This window comes from Alligator sinensis, unplaced genomic scaffold (assembly GCF_000455745.1).
Source record: "Alligator sinensis unplaced genomic scaffold, ASM45574v1 scaffold445_2, whole genome shotgun sequence".
Taxonomy (NCBI): domain Eukaryota; kingdom Metazoa; phylum Chordata; order Crocodylia; family Alligatoridae; genus Alligator; species Alligator sinensis.
The window spans coordinates 566036-590355 of NW_005842081.1; the positions used below are offsets into that span (position 1 = coordinate 566036).

Here is a 24320-nt window from a genome sequence, read left to right on the forward strand (position 1 = left end):
ATATCATTTTATTTTGTATGGGCATTTTGGAGGTCTCCTCTGGCCGGCCATTTGAAGCCCAATTCTCTTTAGGATTATAGTTTCTGACACTCAACTCAGCAGACTGAATTTCATAACATTCCTTCCTTTCCCTTTGTAATACATGGCCCAATGTGGTTTCTCCCTCCTCCCCATACTACCCAGGCTGCATTAAATGTGCTCTAGCAGAGGGAACTGGGCTCTCCATTGCAATGCTGTGGCTCTGTTGCAGAAAGTGAAACAGTCAACTTTATTTAAGCAGCATACCTGTTTCCTAACTCCTGAATTACCACAAGTAATTCTTACCAGGCCTATTTCCTCTTAATTCAAAAGCTCTCTCAAACTAATCCTTCTCATTTGGGGAGCTCTCCTTTCATTACAGCAGCAGCACTGCAATAGTTGCAGGTTGCAGCAGTCAACGATGGATATACTCTTACATGAAAAGTGATGAAAATAACCTCTGTTATGGGGGGATACTAGAAATATCTGGAGATAAGATTTAAAGAAGTGTTTGCTGACTGAATTTAGTGACACATCCAAAAGCTTTTCCCTTTCCCATGTTGAACTGAGGCACCGTGCTAAGTCTGCCAAAAGCTACACACGCCAACCAATAAAGTTCATAAACACACAAAAATGCAAAGCAAAATGTCACTTTATTTAATTCAAGGACTAGTTTCCTTCTAGTATTGCTGAAGGGATCACCTCCTGGGGAATTGATCATTACAAAGTCCCTGTCTAAAAGTTCAAGTGCTCTTGTTGTACATTCTTTTGAACCACAGAAAACATAATGACCAAGAAGGTGGGCAGCTACTTGCAGTTTTATCCCACCTCAATTAGCATTGCTTCAGGCTAGAAAACAATTCAAGTAGTAAAATCATGGAAAATGTTAACCTTTAAGGTCACTACTACATTTTGATCAAAAAGGCTTGAATGTATGAAAAATTCATTTGTACATGTTATGAAGTTTTATACCCACACACTGTAGAAGGAGGCAGTTAAGTATTTTGGACCAATTCTCAACCAGATATTTAAGAGTTCAGATCACCTGATGGTTTATTACCAATTTAATTATGTAATTCACGTCTCACAAGCTTTTTTTTTTTTCTTTTCTTTTCTCTCTTTTTTTTTTTTTTCTTTTTTTTTTTTAAAACAAAAGGAACATATACCTGCCCCAGAATCACTGTAGATAGATTGTTTTATAGAGTGCCCTTCTGAAAATTCATTTCAAAATAGAGATGCTTTCTCCGGAACTGTAAAAGCCATAAAAATGCAAAATATCTTTTAGGAAATTTTTAATCAAAATTACTCCTTAATGTTCAAAATACATTTAACTTCCTACTCTTTGTTGTTGTTGTCATCCACATACCGATCAACAGACTAAACAGGTAACAATGGTTCAATTTTATTCTCCCCCCACCTGAAACATTTCTTCTAACACAGGCCCAAGATAGGCAATACAGAGATTCAGGGACATGGATTATGCATGGCAAATGTAATCCACTATCATTTTAATTTAGAACAACTCTGATTCTAGCACACAACTTTTGAGACTCAGTTGTTTTCAATCTGCTCTAGATCCAAGTCCCCACAGTCCAGAGGAAAGATCCCCTCTTCAGTGCTCTCACAATCACTCATGTCCTCATCACTTTCACATACTGCAGCTGCTTTCTTATAATCCCTTGTGTTGAAGCCAACTTGGCATGGCCCATGATGCCTTACTTCATCCAGCTTCTCTTTCATTGGACTGGAACCAGGGGTGATGATGTTCATAAGGTCATTTGAGTCACATGGGGATGACACTATTGTCTTCATTTGCGTGTCATCATCATCATCATCATCATCTTCTTCATAATCAAGAGAGCAAAGACTTTTTGAATTTTTTAAAGTCTGTAATTAAAAAGATATAGCTACATTAATCAAAAGCACTGTTAAAAGGTTACTATATCCATATGAATGCCCAATGCCAGTGGCTCCTCAAGAATTTTAAGAGTGAATTTTCCACTGGACACCATGATCTTAACCGCATTTGACACGTGAAATGCCTTTTGGGCAGTGCTTCACGTTCAGAGATGCTAGCCCTCCCAAACATGCTCAATTATGTACCTGGAGATACACCAAGGTGGGAACGACTTGCCAAGACCATGTCCATCATTGGTAGACTGGGTTTCTAAGCTCAGTAGTGTCTACATCCCATCCCCATAGTCCTTCCACCAGGTCAGGTCACTTCTCAGGTTTACGTACCTCAAGCCCAGCACACGTAGGGATTATACAGTTTTGAGAAAGACCCAGATAAACTTAGTTTCTCTCTCAACCCTCAACATGAGCAAGATTTGGAAATTTTACAGCACTGCTAGGATCAAAGCGAGTGAAGCGCAGGAGAAGGACAGAAGTGCCTCACTGATGGCAACACTTATGCAGGAGCTAACTGCAATAGTGTTCCCCAACGAAGATCACTGACAAATTCGATAGGCTCTCACAAGAACATACCAAATCAGACCGCAACACAGAGCGAGTCTGCACAGGCACGCTTCTGACCAGGAGTTCCTTTTAGAAAAAAAATCCAATCAATTTAAAGCTCCTTGAAGATGGAGAACCCACCACCTGCTAAATTGTTCCAAGGATTTATTATTCTTACTTCAAAAAATGTGCACCCTATTTAGTAGTCTGAATTTGCCATCTTCTGCCTTCCAGCCATTAAATCGGGTTATAAAACTCTTTCTGCTAGACGGAGAAGCCCTCTATTATTAAAACTTCTTTTCCCACATAGATCCATACATAAACAGGCATCTGATCAATCTGTGCATAAATCTCTCTATACCCCGTCTCATCAATACAGCTACTGGCACATAAATGAACCTACGCTACACACTGACTAGATGAACATTGTATTTTTGTCATGTATATGAATGAGGACCATAAGATTTGTTCATATTTAAACAAATTAAAAGCAAAGCCAGTGATTCACAATAAAGCAGCAAAGACACAGTGTTAGCAGGTACTCCAATCCTAATTGTAGCTTATAACTTTGAAATGAAGAAAACATTTCCTGCTATCTGTCTACAGACAGAGGAAGAAAGCATTCACTTTGTAGTCCTTTAAGCCTTACGGTAGATACCGATCACTGCTCCGGTCCAAAGAAACAAAACTTTAAAAGTTATTTATGTTTTTAGAAAGGGATTCTTGAATCCCCCAAACTGTTCTTTATTCAAGTTACTACTAGAGATTAATCAAAAACTATGCACAGCTGCCTTTCTGGAAGGTTTGTGTACATAAACGGAAAATTGCCCGTTAGCTATACTGTGCTGAAACCACTTGAATGGGAACTTTTAGCTGGCTTCAACACAACAGTGAGTGCATTCAACTAGTTCTTTGTTCACCCACTTGTCACAACTGCACCAAACTAAAAATAGGTGGATTTATTATCTCAGCACACAATCCCACTACTTTTCAGAAAGCAAAAGGTAGAAGCTGAAATGCATTCAAGCCCTCCATCTGAAGCTTTACATGTTATACCAGTACAGTACCACACCTTTCAAGCACAATCAAGCTCAGTGGGGAGCCAGTGAGTACTTGCTCAATGGTCCTCGTTTTATAAAGGGTGCTGGACCAGCAAAACAAAAGAATCCCCGGTTGGCAATGGATGGAACTCAATCAGCTAAAAGTATTCTTTTGTGTAACAGGAAAAAGAAAAGAAACTCTGAGGTTTAAAAGAAGTGGGGTGATAAAATGTCTGAATATTAAAACTTTGTACAGGAAACAATAGTGGGCAATGAAATAAAAGAAATCTCTCTAGACCCTCGCTTTCAAAGCAAACAAGCAACCAAGTAAGGCTCACAGCAACTTGAAAGCAAGCTAATGTGTGTATTCTTTACCAAACCTTTGGCTCAGAAACTCACAATAAGTCACTATACAAATTTTGAAGCATAATAAAAGGGGAGGCTTCTTTAAAAAAAAAAAAAGAGGGAGGAAAAAAGGGTAAAGAATTATTTCATGAGTGCACTTCGTCACAGCAGTTAATACAAAACGTTATTTAGGTTTGCTAAAAACCGTATTCTGTACTAGAAGTTCATTACAGTCATCCTTCTAACAAACTAACAGGCGTGTACAATTAAGATCTGTGTGCACTTTAGACTCCATCTGGAATGCTCATCCTGTCCCGCTACCTAACAATGTTAATCTCAGGTTTGTCAGTATTTCATATTCTTTCCTAAAGACCCAAATCCTGGAATCAAGTGGAAACACTACTTTAGTAAAAAAAACAACGTATTTACGGCATAAATACACCATCCAGCCACCATGAAGTTATGACACATGCCAGAACATGGATGCAGTATCTCTTTAAAAATAAGCTTAAGGAGAAGTGGGAAAATGAATTCCAGTGGTAGCTATGGTATTTATTAGGAACGTGAACCTGAAAGGTACCATTTGGATCACCGAGGCTCCTGCAAATCACAGACAACCATGCTATTAATATAAGAGGCTAGTATCACTCAGGCTGAGGCCCCCCTAGACCAACACTAAACTGGACATGCACTACATTACAGTTCCTCTCCAAGAAAGCTTATGGAAATTATTGGAAAATTCAGTCACCCTTTATCACCACATCTTTTAATGGATGCATAGTAAACAAAGCAATTGGACACAACGCTGTCTTCATTTAACTGTACTGAAAGAAAGGAGTATGGAAGAAAGTGTTATGGTCATGGATAGCTGGATTCTCCACTTTTACACCTGCATATTGACAGAACTCTATGGAGCTGCCTAAACTGGCATAAAACTCGCAAAAGAATAAGACATTTCAGGTCTGACTGGCACCTGATATCATCATCATTCATGAAGGTTTCATAAAATACTTGACATTGTGTAAGACAAGCAATCTGGGCCCTGAAAAGTCTACAAGCACAGTGACAGACACTCAAAAAGTGCAGAAAATAAGGAAAAGGAAAGTAACCCTTTGGGAGTCCTTGCCATGTTGCATGTTTAGGATCCTATTACATTGCTGCTTTTGTATTTGCCCTTCCCAGCTTAAGCTGGTAAAAAAAGATTCACTTCATTCTCAAAATGTGAAAGCAGACTCATTGGGTGCATTTGCTACATGAGATGCTTTACTGCACATCACACTAATTTAATGCACAGTAAAGTGTCACCATCTGCACACACACACGTCAGTTACCGTGCATTAAATTACAGGCAGTCCTCGGACTTACGACACATTTGGTTCCTGAAAAACGTGTCTTAAGTCGAAACGTTGCAACTTGGAACCGATTTTCCCACAGGAAACAATGTTATAAATGGGGGGTTGGTTCCCGACACAAACCCCGATACACTATTTTCACCAAAAATAACCCAGAATTTTGTACTCCGTCAATTACAGATGAGTAATATAGCTACATTAATGTATTTGTATTGTAAATAGCAATCATATTGATTTAGAAGGACTACTTTGGAGGTGACTTTGCCGGACTTTTTGAAGGGCTCTTGGTTGGATTTTTTGAAGGGTTCTTGGCTGGAGTCTTCTCAAGAGTTTTGGCTGCAGGTTTTTCTGGAGTCTTGGCTGCTTTCTTAAAGAAAAAGTGTCCAAGGAAGTTTGAACAGATATTCTCCAGGGAGATGGGCGATGCAGTGAACTTGTTCGCTGGCACAGCGTCACTTCAGATCAAGTGTTGTAAAGTCGAAAGTGATGTCAGAAAGTTGAAATAGGGTGTCAATTTATAAATGTTGCAAGTGCGAAACATTGCAACTTGAAACATTGCAAGTCGAGGACTGCCTGTAGTCTAATGCGCCATTTGCTAGCACCCATATATACAGGCACTAGAAAAACAGCGTATTAACTAATGCACTGTACCACATGTGTGAACCCTACCTGGGAGCAAATAGCTTCTGTCAGCTCTGGAAGCAGAGGGGGCACAACTTTGCCTGGCTAAGCCTCGACCTCTGCAGGGCAGGGCAGGGCAGCTACCCTGGAGCCAGGACAGCTCTCACTGGCTCAGATATCAATGCAGCTGGGAGGGAGCTTCCCTGGAACTGGGACAGCTCCTCCACAGCCCAGACCTGATCCCCACCCCCCTGCAACCCTGGAGCTCCATCTGGACTGAATTGTTCCCAACGGGTGCACATTCAGATGTGTGCCCAGGCACAGTTTAATGTGCCTGAATTTTCTGTGCAGAAAAAATTCAGCTGTATTAATGGCACATGTAGATGAGCCTGTTGGGTGTAAAGTTATAAAACAATTTGAAACTACTATTCCAATTTGTAAACTGGAATTTGCTCATTGCTTAGTCCATAACAAGTACCAATCCCTTGTTAAAGAGGAACTGTTAAATCAAAACTGCTGAGTGGAATCAGCTACATAGTAACCGTTATGTATAAAAAGTGAAGGGAGACGCAAGGGAAATCTTTATGAAATTCCTGACCCTTTCAATGGATCCATTTCACCAAGAAGTAAAAGGCCACTGGAAGCTCCTAAGGTGGGCACTATCCTTAATGTCCCTATATTTTTAACCACAGCATTAATGGTTTTCCTGTTGCCTGGGTGTAGTATTTGAGTTATTTTTTCTACCCCATACACTAGTATGAAGGTACACTTTAAACAGATACAGTACTATTAATTTTTATCGAATATAATACATGAACTGTGTACTAAAAGGAAACACCATCTTCACTAATTATACACTTAATTCTTCAAATTATACATCCTTTCCACATTTTAGTCCTATGGTTTCTTCTCTTTGTACAATCTTCACATTTGGAAAAAAAAAATAGTAACCTTTTGTTTGGGTATTGTACCGAAGGCAAAGACCTGTGTTTAAATCAGCACAAGGTTCCACACAACCATACCAGCGTGGCGCTGTCCTGAACCAGTAGTGCTGGTCATTCTTTTGCATGGGTGGTACAAGCTCTGCAGGTAGTAGTGTTTATGTCGACACTTGGACTAAAACAGAATAACTTCGACATTTCCAGAATCCACAGAGCAATCTCATATGCTAACAGGCTTTGGTCCTCTGTCCACCAGTCTGGGATAGATTTATACAAGAAGGCCTTCAAGGTGAAAGGTTTTGCATTCAGTTATTATCCAGGAGGCCAATGTTCTGTTCAATATTTTCTTTTATACTTTTTCATGCCTTTTCACTTCATACCATAATATAAATACAAACAATTGTTCATTAGCCCCATATAGCTTTAGTTTCTCTCTTTTGTGTTAAAAGGTATAATTAGTAGTAGAGAAAAATAAACTATTATGTTAAGACATAATGAACCTGAAAAAAACACAACACACCTTTTAATTATAATCCCTTCCTGCTAGAGTTCCTCACAGACTCCTAATGGTGCTAAACAACTAACAACAAAGAAGTAAATTAGCATACTGAAGAATACATTTTGCCCAGATACAATCTACTAATTCATAATATAGTACTTCACCTAAACCTTTTAACAAAGATTGTGCATGTCCTCCACTGCATTTGGATACAAGTATTTTATGAATTTTTTTAAAAACAAACTTGTGTATGGTATAGCGTGCACTTGTGCTCCCATGTGTGTAAAGAGTTCCTGGGCACAGAGTACATTTGGCTAAAAGAGCAGCAATGGTGATGCAGCTGAAAAGCTTTGGTCACTGACCTCTGGAGCTATGCAAGTCAGTTGGTGAATTCATTGGTACCATTACTCCAGACAAATGAAGGCCACTCTCCTCCTCTCTTCAGGAAAGGGATGTTCAGCACAGAGGTCAGGGGAAGGAAAAATAGCACTGAAGTACTTTATTTCCTACTTTTGAAGGGGTTGGGATAAAGAAGCAAAAAGAGGTAATTCTCCTCTTTGCAACACCCTTTAGATGGCTTATTTTCCAGTAACCAGAACACTACCTACCACACCCAGTGCAAAAGCCCTGCATTACTTTTGTCCATTAGCTGTTAAAGCACCTGAAAGTTTGGAATAATCCAGATTTATACTTGCATATGCGAAGCCAAATGATTTTTTATTCTGTTTGTTTTTTACACAGTAAAGTTGCAGTCAAATATAAAAGCAGGAAGATGAAAGAAGAAGTGTGTGTAAATAAAAGTTTCATTTAAAAGTTTTTGCAAGGGAGTTAGGAACAACTTTCAGGCAGGTGACTTGAGTTTCATATTATAGTAGTAAATGCATGCAAGTGTTTGGGGGGGAAAAACTGATAATCCCCAGATAAAAGCTTCTTGGTTTCCGGGAGTAGGAGGAATTAAGGAAATCCTATCTATTTGAACACTTTATTAGAAGTCCAAATAAAGTTGAGTTAATGGTTAAATATCTTATTTATAGTGAAATGCAACTCTAGTCTGGTACCTTTCTGTTACAAGAGTCCTAGTGATACAGGAAGCGTGCATCAGCTGTGCTCTGTTCCCATGTAAAAAGGTACTTTTTTCAGTCAACTATTCAAATCTCAACATATGATCCTTTACTGAACATCAGTGAAGTGTCTATATATCAAATTATTCTCAGGAACCATCTCCCCTTCAATAGGTTTACAGAGCTGCAACCAATGCCACATCTTAGGTAAAAAATAAAGCATATTTGCAAAACTGGGGCTAACCCCAGAATGCCACAATGCATTCGACACTAGAAGAGATGAAGGCCTGCGTGTTCATTTAAATACAATTAATTACTTAAGCTGTGACCTTCATTACCACTGTATTCAAAATGCTTCCATCTCCAGGGCATTAGTCCTCATGTCATCCTGTGATATAAGGGAGTACCACTGTCACCATATATATAGGAAACCGAGGCACAGAAGGGTCATACGACTTGTTTGGTCACAGTGGAAATCTTGGCAGAACGCGTAAGCCTAATCATAGGTTAGAGGCTGGACCTCCTCTCCGAAGTGCCAGCTATAGTCACAGCCTGAAATTAGAGTGGTCGGGTTAATAGCAAAACCAACTGATTTCACGTGCATCAGTTTTTTGATGTAGCATGAGCCTCAGAAGCGCTGTGTCCTGATAAGTCTCCGTCCTTTTAGCTGTATTTCAACATAATTCATACTGTCTGTACTAGCTCAGTTTTTCCTAGGAGTGCCTCCATTATTGACTAGGACACTGCAAATAGTTGGTCAGAGAGCAAGACAGGCAGCCCCTGTCCCAAGGACCAGGTAAGACACAGACAGAGAGGAGAGGGCACAAGTACAGCAGTCTTCAGCACAGTGGGGTCAGCCTACTCGATCAGAAGCATTTAAGAGCCAGATTCAATAAAAATGATAGCCATCTCTTTCACTGCAGTAAAAATCTACCATGTTGTAGACAACTGCAGAGTATACCAGGCAAAATAATAGAAGGAATATTTTGAAGGCAGCATAGCGGAAAACCGCACCTATGAGACAGGTGGGCTAAAGGAATATGTGCTAAAACCAAGACCAAAAAACCCAAGCCTGGAGTTTAGTTCTCCAATCACTCCTCACACCTCCTCTTTGTTCCAAGGTATTACCAAGATCTCTAAATGTATTTAGGAAAATGAAAAAAAAAAAAACCCCACTGTGCACACACTGCATTTTGTGCTAAATTGAGCAGGCAACTCAGAGTTGGAGGATGGTACTAACCTACACTCTGAATTAGTATACTCCCCATAAATTTAAAATGGCATCTGATTTGCAAAAAACACCAAAACAAAAAAACCAAAACCAAAAAACAAATCCTATCAAATTTCCTGGAATAAAGAGTGGCAAGGATTTTTTGTGTGCTTTTATTTGGTCCAGCTACATAGCTGGGAGAGATCTTAGACAAGATTTCAGGGTCTGAGGAAAGGTACCTTGTGCTTAAGATTTCTCCTAACTATGCAGATGGGCCAATAAAAGTGATCACCCCCCCCCCCCCCAAAAGCTTTGCTTCTTCCATATTTCCTGGATCATCCCAGCCACATCACTCCTGGATTAAAGAATAATTCTGAGTAAAGGTATATACAATTTTTAATTTAGTGTTTTTTACTGAACTTGTAGGATATCTGAATAGGTACAGAACACAATTATAGCTTTTTGGTGACCACTCCTTTCTATATAAATTTTGGCTGTGTGCAGTGGCTTTCCATAGAACTAATGGATACGGGATTTAAATAGTTCTCATTTTTACTGTGCTTCCAATATATACCAGATTTATTCACAACTTTTTGTATTTAAAATATGAAAACTGAAAGTAAAGAACTACGCTAATGCAACATTTAAATGAATGAGGCAATGCAAGGGTAACTTGCAATGTTAACCTGAATACAAAAGCACATGCACAGTATTTTTATTCTTATTCTGGGTTGAACAGTAGTCTAGGGTGTACATGTAATGTTCCAGACCACCGCACTGTCAGTAGGATGTGGGCATTGTATGGTTACATTTTCCTACCTCTTGGGTTTGTGAACTGCAACCTTAATTCTGTATATTAGCTATTTTAGTATGCAAGCATCAAGTCATGTAGCTGCTTTCACCTTAAGAACACAATCACACTACGTTACAGTTCTAGTAGGCCAGCCTATCAAGGTTTCCTAACACGTAGGCTAAGTACAGACACCTGGTGAGGTTCAAAGTGGCCACCTGATTTAAACTTAGCTCATCTTGGTGCCAACCTTACACCTATAGACCCGGTCTCAGTGACCAGCAACCAGTCTAAACCTGTAACAGAACAAAATATCCATGCACATAAACTGGTCTAAAAAAGTTGCAGAACCCTGTGTAAGATGAATCTAGAGGTATGTAATATCAGACTTGATTTAGGTCCAGCCAGTGCATGGAGCTTCCCCTGTGCAATCCCAGGTCTGGGAAAACCCAGTCACTGGCCCCAACCCCAAAGCTGCTCTTTTCACCCCACATTGTACTATTTTTTGCCTCCTGACCAGCCAGACATCTCAACCCACATCCCACAAGCTGCTCTGGTGCAGCTGCTTTTCATAGAATAATAGCAATTAAGGGCTGGAAGAGACCTCAAAAGATCAGAGTTCAACCCCCTTGCTCTAGGCAGGAATACTGCCGAGATCAAATGATCCCAGCAAGGTGTCTGTCCAGTCTCCTCTTGAAGACTTCCAAGGTTGGGGACTGCACCACCTCCTTGGGAAGCCTATTCCAGATTCTGGTCACCTTTACCGTAAAGAAGTACTTCCTTACATCCAAACTGAAACCATCCTCTAACAGTTTATGGCCACTGCTCCTTCTCCTCCCCTGGGGTGCCCCAGCAAACAGGTTTCTCTCTCAGTTTCTGATATTTACCCCTTACATACTTATATATGGCCACCAAGTCCCCCCCTCAGTCTTCTCTTCCTCATGCTGAACAGTCCCAGATCCCTTTGTCTTTCCTCATAAGGTTTGTTCTCCAGGCCCTTAATCATTCTTGCGGCCCTTCTCTGGATCCTTTCGAGATTCTTCACGTCTTTTTTTGAGCACAGCACCCAGAACTGGACAAAGTATTCCAGCTGGGGTCTCACCAATGCCGAGTAAAAAGGAAGCATCATTTCCTTCGCCCTCCTCATGATGCATCGGCTAATGCATCCCAGTATGCTATTAGCTCTGTTGACTACAGCGTTGCACTGGCAGCTCATGTTCATCCTGTGATCAGCTATAACCTCAAGGTCCCCTTCAGCCATCATGCTGGCCATGACATCTCCTCCTAACTAATGTTCATGTCACTGGTTACTTCTCCCAAGATGAAGCACTCTGTATTTATCCTTATTGAACTGCATCTGGTTCCTCTCCACCCACTTTTCTAAAGCTTGTCATAGATTGGGACCAACTAAGTGAACAGACTGAAAATGGTATAAGCAGTTAATAGGAGGTTAAAGAACGGACAAAGTGTGCTGCAGTAGGCTCCCCCACAAGCCCAAAATGAACAAAAACACTGTAGCCAGCCTTCCCCTGAGAATGCTTCTGGTTTTATAGTCATAGATTTCATAGACATTAGGGCTGGAAGAGACCTCGGAAGATCATCGAGTCCAGCCCCCTGCCCAAAGGGCAGGAAGTCAGCTGGGGTCATAGGATCCCAGCAAGAGAAGCATCCAATTTACTCCTGAAGGTGTTCAGTGTAGGTGCTTGAACCACCTCCGATGGCAGGCTGTTCCAGACCTTGGGGGCTCGGACAGTAAAGAAATTCTTCCTTATGTCCAGCCTGAAACGGTCTTAAGGAGTTTATAACCGTTCGACCTCATCAACCCTTGGGGCGCTCTGGTGAACAAACGTTCCCCCAGATGCTGGTGGTCACCCCTGATAAACTTGTAGGTGGCCATCAGATCACCCCTGAGCCTGCGCTTTTTCAGGCTAAAGAGCCCCAGGGCTCTCAGCCTGTCATCGTAGGGTCTGCTTCCCTGACCTCTGATCATGCGCGTGGCTCTTCTCTGGACTCTCTCAAGCTTCTCCACATCCTTTTTGAACTGTGGAGCCCAAAACTGGACGCAGTACTCCAGCTGCGGCCTCACCAAGGTCGAGTACAAGGGGAGAATGACATCCCGGGATTTGCTTGAGAAGCATCTATGGATGCAAGCCAGCGTTTTGCTCGCTTTACTAGCCACAGCATCACATTGCAGGCTTATGCTCATCTTGTGGTCAATGACGACCCTAAAGTCTCTTTCTTCCGTCGTGCTAGCCAGTGTAGTCAAGTGTCCTTCCCTCTAGAGCCACAGTGAAAAACTATTTCCCACTCTGTTACTCCATTAGCTCAACTGGCAGCTTGTCATGGAATAGATCTGAAGGGTCTAGCCTTGATGGTGATCAACATGGATGTCAATATGGTACCACATTGTGTAATTTCAGTTACTGTTTTGTGTAGCTTCCTAACATTGTGAAACCTAGCACTCCATGTTGTTTTAAAAAATAAATAAATAAATAAATAAAATAAAATAAAAAAAATCTTAAAAAAAAGTTAAAGAAATGTTATTAAGTGTAAAAAGTGTGATAGCAAAAATAAACAAGCAGGTGAACCAGAACTCTAAAAAGCCAGCCCAAATGTAAGCCTTAATACTGGATGTCATCAGAATGCTCAATTAAGTCTTCGGTATGTGATACTTAATTATAATCAACTCCTATGACTGCAGCACAGCAAACAAGCCTTCCTCTACCCCTCAGTTATGTAGCACGAATACAATGAATGCTGCGAGAAGGTTAGAACAATTACAAAACAATGGGTAACTTTGGATGGCCACTATGATGAGGATGCTTGGAAAGTCAGAAGGGACTAACTGCAGGAGTCTGGGAAAGACGGAAAGAAAGACAGATGGGCAGCAGCAAGAGGGAGCTTGAAGGGTACAGGAGTAGCCTTTACCTGGAAGTCCTAATCCAGAAGAACATTAAAAAGAGCAGGTGTGCTGCAAGGGAAAGGGTGTTATAAAGTGTGTAGCAGCAAGAGACAGTGTCAGGAAGAACTGCAGCTTGCTCCCGAAGGAGGGAGAAGCTGATGTTAGTGGTTCCTGGCCCTGACAGGACCACGGCAGCCGTCTTTCTCTGAAGGAAGAGCTCGGTACCCTAACCCCAAGTGGAACTCTAGTCCCACGTGTGTTAGAAGCCATTAATGGCACCTGTGATTTTTTTTTTTCCTGTTCCCCACATAACCACAAAGTACACCACCTGCAGAGATCCTGAAAGAGGAAGTGGACAAGTCAAAAAGTGAGAAGATATTTTGAACCTGGGCCCCGTTGTGTCAATGCTGTACAAACAAAGACAGTGTCCATCCTGGAGGGTTTGTACAGAAGGAAAATGGCCATTTGTAAAGACATCTGCTGCAAAACCAGAGCTAAGCAGCGTGGTAACATGAAGACAAATGACACAGCTGTTTGCTCAACCATGTCATTTTAGGGGGGGGGGGGAAAAAGTATACAGGGAACTTAAGCCCATCTGATTTAGTAATGCTCACCTTTCACTTTAGAAGCAAGCGTGAGTTTCCACATTTATCATTTAAGAAAACAGAGTATTACAAGTCTCACAGATACAAAGAATAAGTTTATAATAATTGCCATCATTAAAATTAATCCTTTAACACGCTTTTCTAACACTGATATAAATTAAAAGATGACAGAACAGGTACTTTATGTACACATGTCAAACTAGGACACAAAAGTGCACATTCACATCCCTGCAGGACTGAGTTATATACACACATTCCTTCATCCAGTGATGCAAGTACGTTGCACGTTTGCTCAAGTTAACATTTCTAAACAGTACATGGACACTGCCCAATAAGAGAATGACTGCTGGAAGCACTAGCGGACAATACTGTCATAGTCAGGATCCAAAACCAATTCTGCCCTAAATTTAACTCCATTTAAAATTATGTTCTTTAAAACAAAAACGAAAAAAAAAAAACCCAGATTTTTTTCCAACAGGTACACAAAATACAGCGCTATTTAATGAATATAACATAAGCAAAGCACAATTCACAGTAAAAGGAAACTGAGAATGAAGTGGCATTCTATCATCTCACCTATTTACAAACAAAGGAAGAGGAGTTATAACACTACTTTTATAACCTTGCAAATGAATTATGGTGATTGCAGGTCTGCTTTGAACATTGTGCCAAATTCCGATTCCCACTAACAGCTTTGCAAGACCACCTACTTTATGCCAGCAGCATGACAACAGATTTTGACCCCCGGTATCTATGAAACCCGGCCATATAGGAATTTCTTGTCACTTACAGTTGTCATTTCTTTTTTTAAATGCAGAGCTATATGCAACTTCCTACTATGTCTGACCATTTAACATTAACGGTCTTCAGTAGCTGAAGACCATCACATTCATGACAAAAACCTATATGCTTTCTAGTTTTAGTACGGATACATCCATAAATTCTCACCTCTAGAACACTGTCATTAAAACACCATCATTTTGTGTTTTGGTAGACTTTATGCAAGTTAACTGAAGGTTTTAAATATGTGACTGACAGAACAATAATGCTAGGTGTGGCGTGAATATTAAATTGACATGGATCTGCTCAGATTAGGAGACCAAACTTTGAATCCTAAACTTAAAAGTGCGCTCATTAGTTACTGACAGTTGTCAACCTCACCTATATTTTAGGGTTGTGTCAGCATTTTTTTTTTTTTTTTTTTTTTTTTTTTTTTTTTTTTTTTTTTTTTTATAGCCAGCATTTTATGGACTTGGTAAAAAAAATAAAATAATAAAATAAATAAATAAATAAATAAATAAATAATGGCCATAAAATTCACTCCCGACAAGTATTAAATAAGTATAAAATAAAAGGTTGCAGCTTGGAAGCAATTCTTCCCCGTGCCCCACCACCTAGACTGCAATAAATTCTCTTAAAAAAAAAAACCAAACCCAACAACAAACCACCAGGTTTTTTAAATTATTATTTTAAATTTTCTTGTTATACAAGCACTAAAAAGAAACGGTTGGTGCTGGGAATGTTTTGCTCAACCGAACATACGCATGTATGTTTTTACAATAAATTCTTGGTAGGCCATTAATCCAAGCCAGAGGTGGACGGAGGCCACTAATTATTTCCAGAGAAAAATTAAACTGAGCAAGTTCCATTGGCTTGCACAAGAAGAAAAGAAAGGGTCATTGCATGTGTCCAGTCAGCACTTTTTGAAATATGTTCACTATATGCATTCCTATAAAGTTCTGTTAAATAGAACAGCTCTTTTTCATATATATCAGATGTCATAAGAATTCTGGCATTTCTATATGTGATCAATCTCTAAAAACATATGGTTAAGAAAGGCACGATGCCCAGTTTAAAGATTGTTTATTGATTGAGAAGTTGTTGGGATCACTCGACATATAAGGATTGGGTAGTTATATCCAACTGTTCTGGACAAAATTCAATGAAGAAGGGTACATATTGTTCTTTATTATATTCGGCATTATATAAACTGATACCCTATTTGCTCTTGGGGAGGGAGACGGAAGAAAAGGAATGACGCAGCTTCTTTTAGATAAGCCCTTGCAATAAAGATTTTGCCAGCTTTAAGCGAACATTAAAATCCCTATGGCATCTCTCAAAGTACAGAGGGAATTTGCAAAACACTATGGAGACGACTTTGAATGCAAGGCTAAAATATAAAACATGACATATATTTCCTATTTCAAACTCTGTAATTAGTCCACACCACCAGCTGCCAGGCTTCTCATTGGAGAAATTTCTCCTTTCCTCCAGTGTTGAAAACAATGTTGAAACTTAATTTCTTTTACATAGCAATGAAACGTGTGCAAGCATTACAAAAGGAATTGAAGGCAGATGCATTTAAGAGTAGGAAGTCACACTTACTTGAATTTCAGGTTTTCACCCTGCCAATTTATAACATGCTACCTTAAACCAGACTTCTCACTCTGACAATATAAACAAGGGAGAAAAGATTGATCAATCTATATTTAACATACTTGGATATGTTCAATTAACCTTAATGACAACCCATAAGCTAGGTCACTTTCAAGTAGTAAAATCATATGAATGAGCTAAAATTATTTAAAAAGGAGCTGCTTTTATCAGAGTTAACTAGCATCTTCCAGGTTTTAAACATGTCCTTTCTCCAAGGCGTAATCATGAATAAGCTAGTATGCCTCGTCCAACAACTTCAGTAGAAGACATGAAGATCTGTAACAACAGAGGTTGGCATAGCCAACTCAGCTCACAATTTTCCAGCACATCTGAGACGTTTGTTTAGCTTTTATCACACCTATGCACCAGTATCTGTGTGCAGCAGAAAACTGGTCTGTGCAGTGCTAGCCTTGCAGAAAGCAAGCAACGGTTAAGCAGATTCAGCTGAGGTATTCCCCTGTTGAAAGTGGTTTTATAATTACAAGAAGCTGTACAAAGCTTACAGTTTTCAGAGACTCTTCTTGATACAATTTCTTGAGAAAGTCAAAGTAACTCTAGTCAAAAGAAAGCAGGAGTTACTTTGTACAGAACCACTCTACACTTACTTCCATCTAATGTATACAAGACCTACAGCTTGATTTCAAAATGAATAAAAGTTATTTCATTCTCGAGCAGTAAAAAGATCCGTAAGTGTTTAATTTGGTTATTATGCAGCTTTGCAATAACCCACTACATTAAAAGTAGGACAATATAAAAAAAAAAAAAAAAAAAAACAACCTATACCAATATTGTATGTAGTACAACAAAACTGGGGGTCGGACTTGATGATATGCTCAGGTCCCTTCCGACCCTACCTACCAACTATGAAAACTGATTTCTCCTAAAATTTCACAATCTTAATATGGAGTTCTAGTTTAGGCCAAGCTGTGGACAATGAATGAGGAGCAAGAAACTCTGGCGCATTTTACACCGGAGTTTATTACTCCTGGGTGTGCCTTTTAAACATGTGCTGAGACCACAGCACATTGAGTTGGGTCAGAGCAGACCCGGTCAGCTTGCCAGCCTGGGGCTACTCTGACCCAGCTCTATGTACTGCAGAGGGGCTGGCTGGGGCCTGAGGGTCTTCAGCATGGGGCTGGCCAGCAGGCAGCCCCCGCACTGAAGCACCCTCATGCCCCAACCAGCCGGGTAAGCGTCTACATGTGTGGTGCTGAGGAATAAAAAAAACTCCACAGTAGGCTGGCACTCGTGTTTACAAGTACTAACCTACTGCGGAGATTAATTAATTTATTCAGTCCTAATAGCACTGCATGTATAGACAATGAGATGTTTGCTGCGGAGCCGATTAGGCAACTCCACAGTAAATGTCTCGTGTAGATGCACCCAGTGAGTAGTTTCCTAGATCCTTACTGAATAATCCCCTCCATCCAAATGCTCTTTGCCTCCCACCCCTCATCCCTCCTTCCCTTTGAGGCAAAACTCAGTAATTCACCCCCTGACACCTGTCCAACTCCAAATGGAAGAACCCAGAAAACAATGTTATCCATTGGCACGGCTTGGAAAGATTACCTGTAATATGCTAGATAGGGACTGTACCGTATGTGCAATAACTAACCTGACAGAATATTACAACTATTGAGTCCTGCAAGGTAGCTCCAACAAGCTTGGCATGTTCCAATTTTATCAGACTGACTAATAATTAAAAAAAAGAAAAGAAAAAAGAAAAGCAAAAAAAGAGAAAGAGAAAGGAAAAAAAACCTACCCTACATCTGGCTGAAATCTAACTGAGTTAACGGATGGTCCCTTTTCACATAATGTCAAATGCAGCTGGTCTGGTACTCATTAGCTATTTCAACAATGAATTCTTACTTGAACTTACAGCAACTTGCCAAAGAGGAAAAGTAAATCTGCAGCAGGCACTAAGCTTCGTCTTCTTATTACCACATCACTTACAGAACAAAGTACTGTAAATTTAAGTCCTGCTTTTCATGTCTGGGTAAGGGCAACATGGCACTGAACACTTTTGAGGAGACCAGCTATTTGTAAAACATTTGTTACAGAGTGACATTTGTGGAAGAAAAGAGTATCCTTAATGAGATTTCCTTTCCCTTCGCTCTCCCCAGGGCTTACACTCTGGGGCTGTCCTTTGCTGTCAGAGCACGGGGAGCCTGCAACAGAGGCTCACTTCATTAAATGCCATTTTGGGCCTAATTTCACATTGTGATCCACTCTGCTGATGCAAAGAGAGCAAAGCGCCAGATGCTCTCTGTGCCTGCCACCTCAGTAGTGCTTCATTCACTACTCCAAAAATCTTCAAGCTCCCATTCAAAAATAAGTACCCCCAGCCTGGTCTCTCCTGTCAGAGGACAAAGTGCTGGCTTGTCTTCAGCTCACTTTTGATGCTTGATTATCATCTCCTAGCCCGGCCTACCGCTATCTCCTTTCCTTCTTCCCAAGCCTGCTGGAATTTGAACTTTAAATGGATGTCCTTCCCGGTAACAATAGATAAAAAGGGGGCCTTTGATTGTTCATGCGTTGCTGAAAAGAAAGGCTTGAGATTCATCCTGGCTGCGACCTAGCAGGATCTCATCAAGCACAGTTCCCATTCCATTCCAATGTGACGCTTGAGCCTGTAGCTACTCATTCAAGCTCACTGTGTCTATGTTTCCATTCAAAAAGGATGAATTCTTCAGGTTTCCCAGTTAAGAAATTAAATGTTGATCCTGTGAATGAAGGGCAACACCAAGCCTGGAAAGCAGCCAAGAGGCTCTATAACACTCAGCAGTTTGGAGCTAATTCAATACTTATTGATATCTAGCAAGATTTATAGCTGCATTATTTATAAAGAAAAAAAAATTACACAGACATATTTAGGCCTGGTTATAAACTATTTTTGGCACCATCTGTTTTTACTAGTTTCTTGTTCGCCTGTTAGATTAGAGAATCTGCTTTTAGAGGGCTCCTTATTCCTTGTTCACAAAATTGCACTTAACACAACCTAAAGTGAAGCGCTGGTTTAGCTATACAGAAAATAAGCACGGGATTCCAATCTCTTTAATCATCTTCTGGAAAATGACTGCTTAAAAAAGGAAGAACAAACTGGAGATAATCCTGAGTTGATGCAAAAACATGTTTTTTTTCCAGTTACAGATATGAGCAGATTTTTTTTTTTAAACTAAAACAACAAGGGGCAATACATTTCATACAAAGAATGTTACTATCTGGGAAGTAACAAATGCTCATTAAGTGCATTAAGCCATCTGAAAAATGTTCACTCCTGGCAGTGTTTTTCTGCAAGATAGTTGCCAAGTTTCAACCTCATTAAACCCATAGATATTTGGTAACAAGTACATTCTGTCAGGCCACACTGCTGTCATAGAGAGGGGAATGGAAAGTGGAAGCAGCTGCTGCAGGCACCTTGCCCCAGCAGAGATGAGATGGTTCAGGCAGCAGCTGCCACCCAGGCAAGAGCCCCCCAAACCCCACCAAATTAACTCTTCAAACTCGCATTTATATTCTGCTCTTAGCGTGGGACACAACACTGGTGGCCTCCTCAGCATGACAAGAGGGATAAGAGCGAAGGGGTTGCTGATTTCTTGAATTCTGATTAAAGTAATGCTTTGGATACTTGCATACTGATTAAGTTCTCAGAAACGCATTCGGTAGGAGCCGTACATTCATCTTGCCCCCATATGACTCATCTGAGTTTTCTTTCTAACCAAAAATAGTAGCACAAATATTTGAAGGCTTTGCTCTTAATTATGTCAGATTAAGAAATTCTACTTTTAGTACAAGGGAGAAAAAAAAAGACCCCATCTATCTTAATACTGAACAAATGTTCTTCCTAGCCTGTGTACAGGGGAGTAAAGTTAAAGGTTAGACAGATTTATTGGATTTGCAGCCTGGCTCTGAGCAATGTTCTTAGAAAGTAGGCAACATACTGCAAAAGGAAAGGAATGATCCCTTGTACATACGGCTTAATCCATTTACATACTTGAAGCATCTGATGCACACAACTGTTTTAGTGTGCTCTAGATCTAAAAATTTTGAAATCCTTAAAATGTTAAATCATGCTGAAGTTATCCACATCACTGATTAAAATCAAAATTAATTCAGTACAGACAGCGCAGCCTTAGGTGCTTTGAAAGTGTAAAAGCAGTTACGGTTCTTTGAGTAGATGTGATATCTTTTATTAGACCAACTGAGGAGTTGGAAAAAAGTTCTTAGTCAGTTTTGGAGGCACTACCCTTTGTCAGGCATAGAGTCTCTGCTGGCTGGAGACTCCAAGGAATGAGAGAAGCTAAAAGTGGGACAGGATCTCAGTGAGAATGTAAATAGATTTTCCTAATTTCTACCTATTTACATTCTCACAGATACATATTTACATCCTGTCACAATTTTAGTAACCTTTAACTTTCTGCCTACCAGACTTAAAACTTCTATGTGGTATTAACTACACACAGATTTGAAGAGCTACTTCATTTCTACTATGAAAAGTTATGCTCTATCATTGAGTGGAAAAAAGAGTGAGGGGGACATAAGAGTGAGGTTATATTACAAATGCATGAGCCTGAAGGCTTGAGGAGGTTGTAAAGTAGGCAGGGTTCCTTGGACACCTAGGATTGAGGGAGCCCACACCACCACTGGCAAAGATCACTACATAAAAGGCAAGATGAAGGGAAGAAGCTGACTTCTGACCAGATGGCTGCATGCCAGCTGACTGTTTATTTGGGCTATAGAAGATGGCTTGGGACAGTTGGCCAGTGAAGGAAAAGCTATCCAAAGAAAAAGGAACCTGAGACTGAGGGCCCAGCTTCTATATCCAGGATCCATTTGAGGGAGGAGGGGATCCTGGTGTCAAGATCTTGGACAAAAATGTGTATCCAAATAGCATTCAGCTGTGAGTTAAGAAGGGGTTTTTGGGGGTGAGGGCAAGGAAGCTGGGAAAAAGTAAGCGCTTTCTCCAAACAGTCACTATGGAGTCCAGTCTTTTGGGATGCAAACCTTAGTAAGAGGTACCTGTGGGTTACAAGCCATAGTTTACGGCAGGGCTTTACAAATGGTGGTCCACAGGCTGCATGTGGCCCCCGAGGGGCTAGCCTGCAGCTCCACAAAAGGGTACCACTCCCCGCACTGCACTCTCTGGGGTCCCCCTTTCTCCTCCAGCTTTTGCTGCCTGCCCCCACTACCAGAGACAGGATGGGGCAGAACAGCTGTGGGGCTGAGGGAGCCCAAGCCAGGGAGTTCGGGGGACCCAGAGACCTTGCACGGCACAGTGCAGTGTGAGGTGGTGTGCTGGGGGAGAGGGCACGCACAGTCTAGCAGCTCAGGTGAAGAGGGCATGCAAGCGGCCATGGTGCAACCTGCAGACTGTCACCACTCACAGCTGGACAGCCCCGGCCTAGAGGAAAAACCACCAAATACATGAACACAGAGCAGAGTTGGAGACAACTGTTACCAGGGGACCTGTGAATTTTGAACCCTTACTACCTGCTCAACTGTCTCTTTTCTTAGTGTAAAAAAATTCAGAAAAGCTCAAGTCACATACTGTTATAGCCATTTACTTTAGAAAGCACCTTTTCCCTTGAGCAAAGATAAGGCCATGTACAGTGTTCAGAAACCATGAGGAATACTTACTTCACTGCAAGAATATTTCCCCCGCTAACACACACTACCAGTAAAATCCCAGAACATGTAGCAGTTTACCAATCTCCTACACAGCCCATTATTTGAAGTAGTCTGATTAGATAGCGGAGTAGAGGGGGAACCCACATTTGTCACTGCCCAGAAGTTTTCCATCAGTATACACGTCTCACCCAGTTTCAGGGAACTCCAATAATCAGCATGAACACACCAGACTTCATCTCCCAGCAGCCTGGAGTTTAAAGTGAAGTCGCCTATTTCTGCTTGATTGGCGCTTGGCTAGTCCTAATCTGGAAGGGTGACAGCATTCATTAACACCGGCAATGGATACTACACCCTGCGAAACCGATAGTTTGAATGCAGGAATAAATTCACCGATATTCAATATGCATCTTAAGGCATCCTCTACGCTTTTAAAACTGTAGTTAGAAACTGCCATGTTCTTTATAAGTCTTAAATGAGGACTGTTTCAGACACTTTTGTAGGTAAATCTGCATTGAGTTTCAGTTAAAGCGAAATTAAAATTCCTTGGTTAGATGAACACAAGCATACACCAACAGTTATATCAGTCTTAAGGTTTTAACTTGCATATGGCTCGCTCTTCACACTTAAATTTCAGGTAGATTTAGATCTACACAAGTCTCACATATCCAACTTTTTCCCCTTCTACAACGCGCTTCATTTAAAACATACTTTTTTTGCTACAAGGGAAGTGACAAGGATCAAGTCTTCAGGTAAGCCCACCACAGGTCCCATTACCTTAAAGGGTTCCTATGAATTGAGTTCCTCGTAGTTTTCCAACAAAGACAACATGTCACTATTGTGCTGCTTAGTTTGCTGCATCTATAAGCAGAAACAACCTAAGCTCACCAAACCTGTAGAGTTGCTGGCTATTTCACTATGGCAGTGGTTTTCAACCTTTTTTCATTTGTGGACCCCTACAAAATTTCAAATGGAGGTGCGGACCTCTTTGAATTGTAAGTGTAGGTATTCACATACTTTTGATTGATCCTAGTTACCTTTCATGGATTCTTTTTAGACATGATCTGCAGATGCCCAGGGGTCTGTAGACCACAGGTTGAAAACCATTGCACTATGCAGTTGCACAGCTCAGCAGAAGCAGCTGTCTGAAGCGGATGCTGGAATGGGGAAGAGAAGCTAGCAATTGTTTTAAAATATAAATGGCATACTGAGTGGGGAAGATCTGAGGACTGAAAAAATCAAAAGCATTCCACAATGGAGCAGAGGTACACCCTGCTATTTATTAAATCCCATTCTTCCCTCTGCATCCTCCCCAGATCGAAACACCTTGCACACATAGGAGTGTCTTTATTTTATATGCTGAAGTGCCGAGGGCTGTCACCATTCCAGTTCCAGACTTTTCCCCTTTATGGCTCAAAAGTCTGGCACTGTATAAGACTATGCTCCTGGCAAACTTTACACCAATGACTAAGCTTTGTACTGTACAAAAACATTATGCAACCAGTATGTACAGTGGGGGTGTTTTGTTTGTGTTACACACATAATGTTAAGCTTTCAGGCGTCTTCAGATTTAACAAAACCACAAACATCCCCGCATGCACCATCTTGGATATTCCCATTTAAAAGGGACTTTTAGGTGGGCCAACCTGTGTAATGTTTGTAAATCATGGTGAACTACATAAAAATATTACAGTAGATGTCCTACATTACACATCTTTGGTTCAGCTTTAGTGATGTTCAGTGAGCATAGTGAAATGACATCTAGTAATGTCAACTAATGCTATGAAATGCAAGGATAATGGAAAACACCACATGCATAAAACTACCATGGCTTGTTAGTTCTATGCTTTTATATTTAGGAAGGTTTTTTTCCCCCCCTCTCCTTTCCAAATGATGGTACTGTATGTCCAAAATGTGGAGTAGATGTAGGCTATAAATCACTCCAGAAATCTTATGTTTGTACAGTTATAGATAAGTATTTCCATTTAGACATGCTGGGGTTGACCCCAACCATATAGGCAAGCACATCTGATTTCAAAAAGGAACAGGGAAACCAATGTATAAGCAGTCAAGAATAAACAGTTACAGGAGAGCAATTTTGAAAGTCTACAAAGTAGCACAAGGCAGTTAAACCACACAACACCTGTGACATTTTGCAGCATTTTTCACATTTAAAACCTTATTTATCAGAACACGCTCTCGTGCATCCTAGAGCAATGACAGCCAACCTATGACATGGGCACCTCGAGTGGCACCAGCAGCCTCCGCGTAGAGCACGAAGCCTAGGGAGGGGATAGACAGTGCAGATGAACATACGGCAAGGAGCACAAATAAGAGCATCAGGTCAGGAAGGGAGCACAGGGCAGGGAGCAGAAAGCAGAGCAGCAAATTGGGCAGGGAAAGAGGACAGGAGTGGCA

The 24320-nt window shown here is 40.7% G+C and overlaps 1 protein-coding gene across 5 annotated transcripts in view; it reads right to left on the reverse strand.

Annotated features, from left to right (window-relative positions):
• Positions 1 to 652: 652 nt before the first annotated feature.
• The window catches only part of FAM53A (family with sequence similarity 53 member A), a 91254-nt gene continuing 67586 nt past the window's right edge, over positions 653 to 24320 (reverse strand). For all 5 annotated transcript variants that reach the window (XM_025204441.1, XM_025204442.1, XM_025204440.1 and 2 more), the window contains one exon: positions 653 to 1905. In XM_025204441.1, the coding sequence (XP_025060226.1) occupies positions 1570 to 1905 (336 nt within the window). In that variant the 3' untranslated portion in view covers positions 653 to 1569. The remainder of the gene's footprint in view (positions 1906 to 24320) is intronic.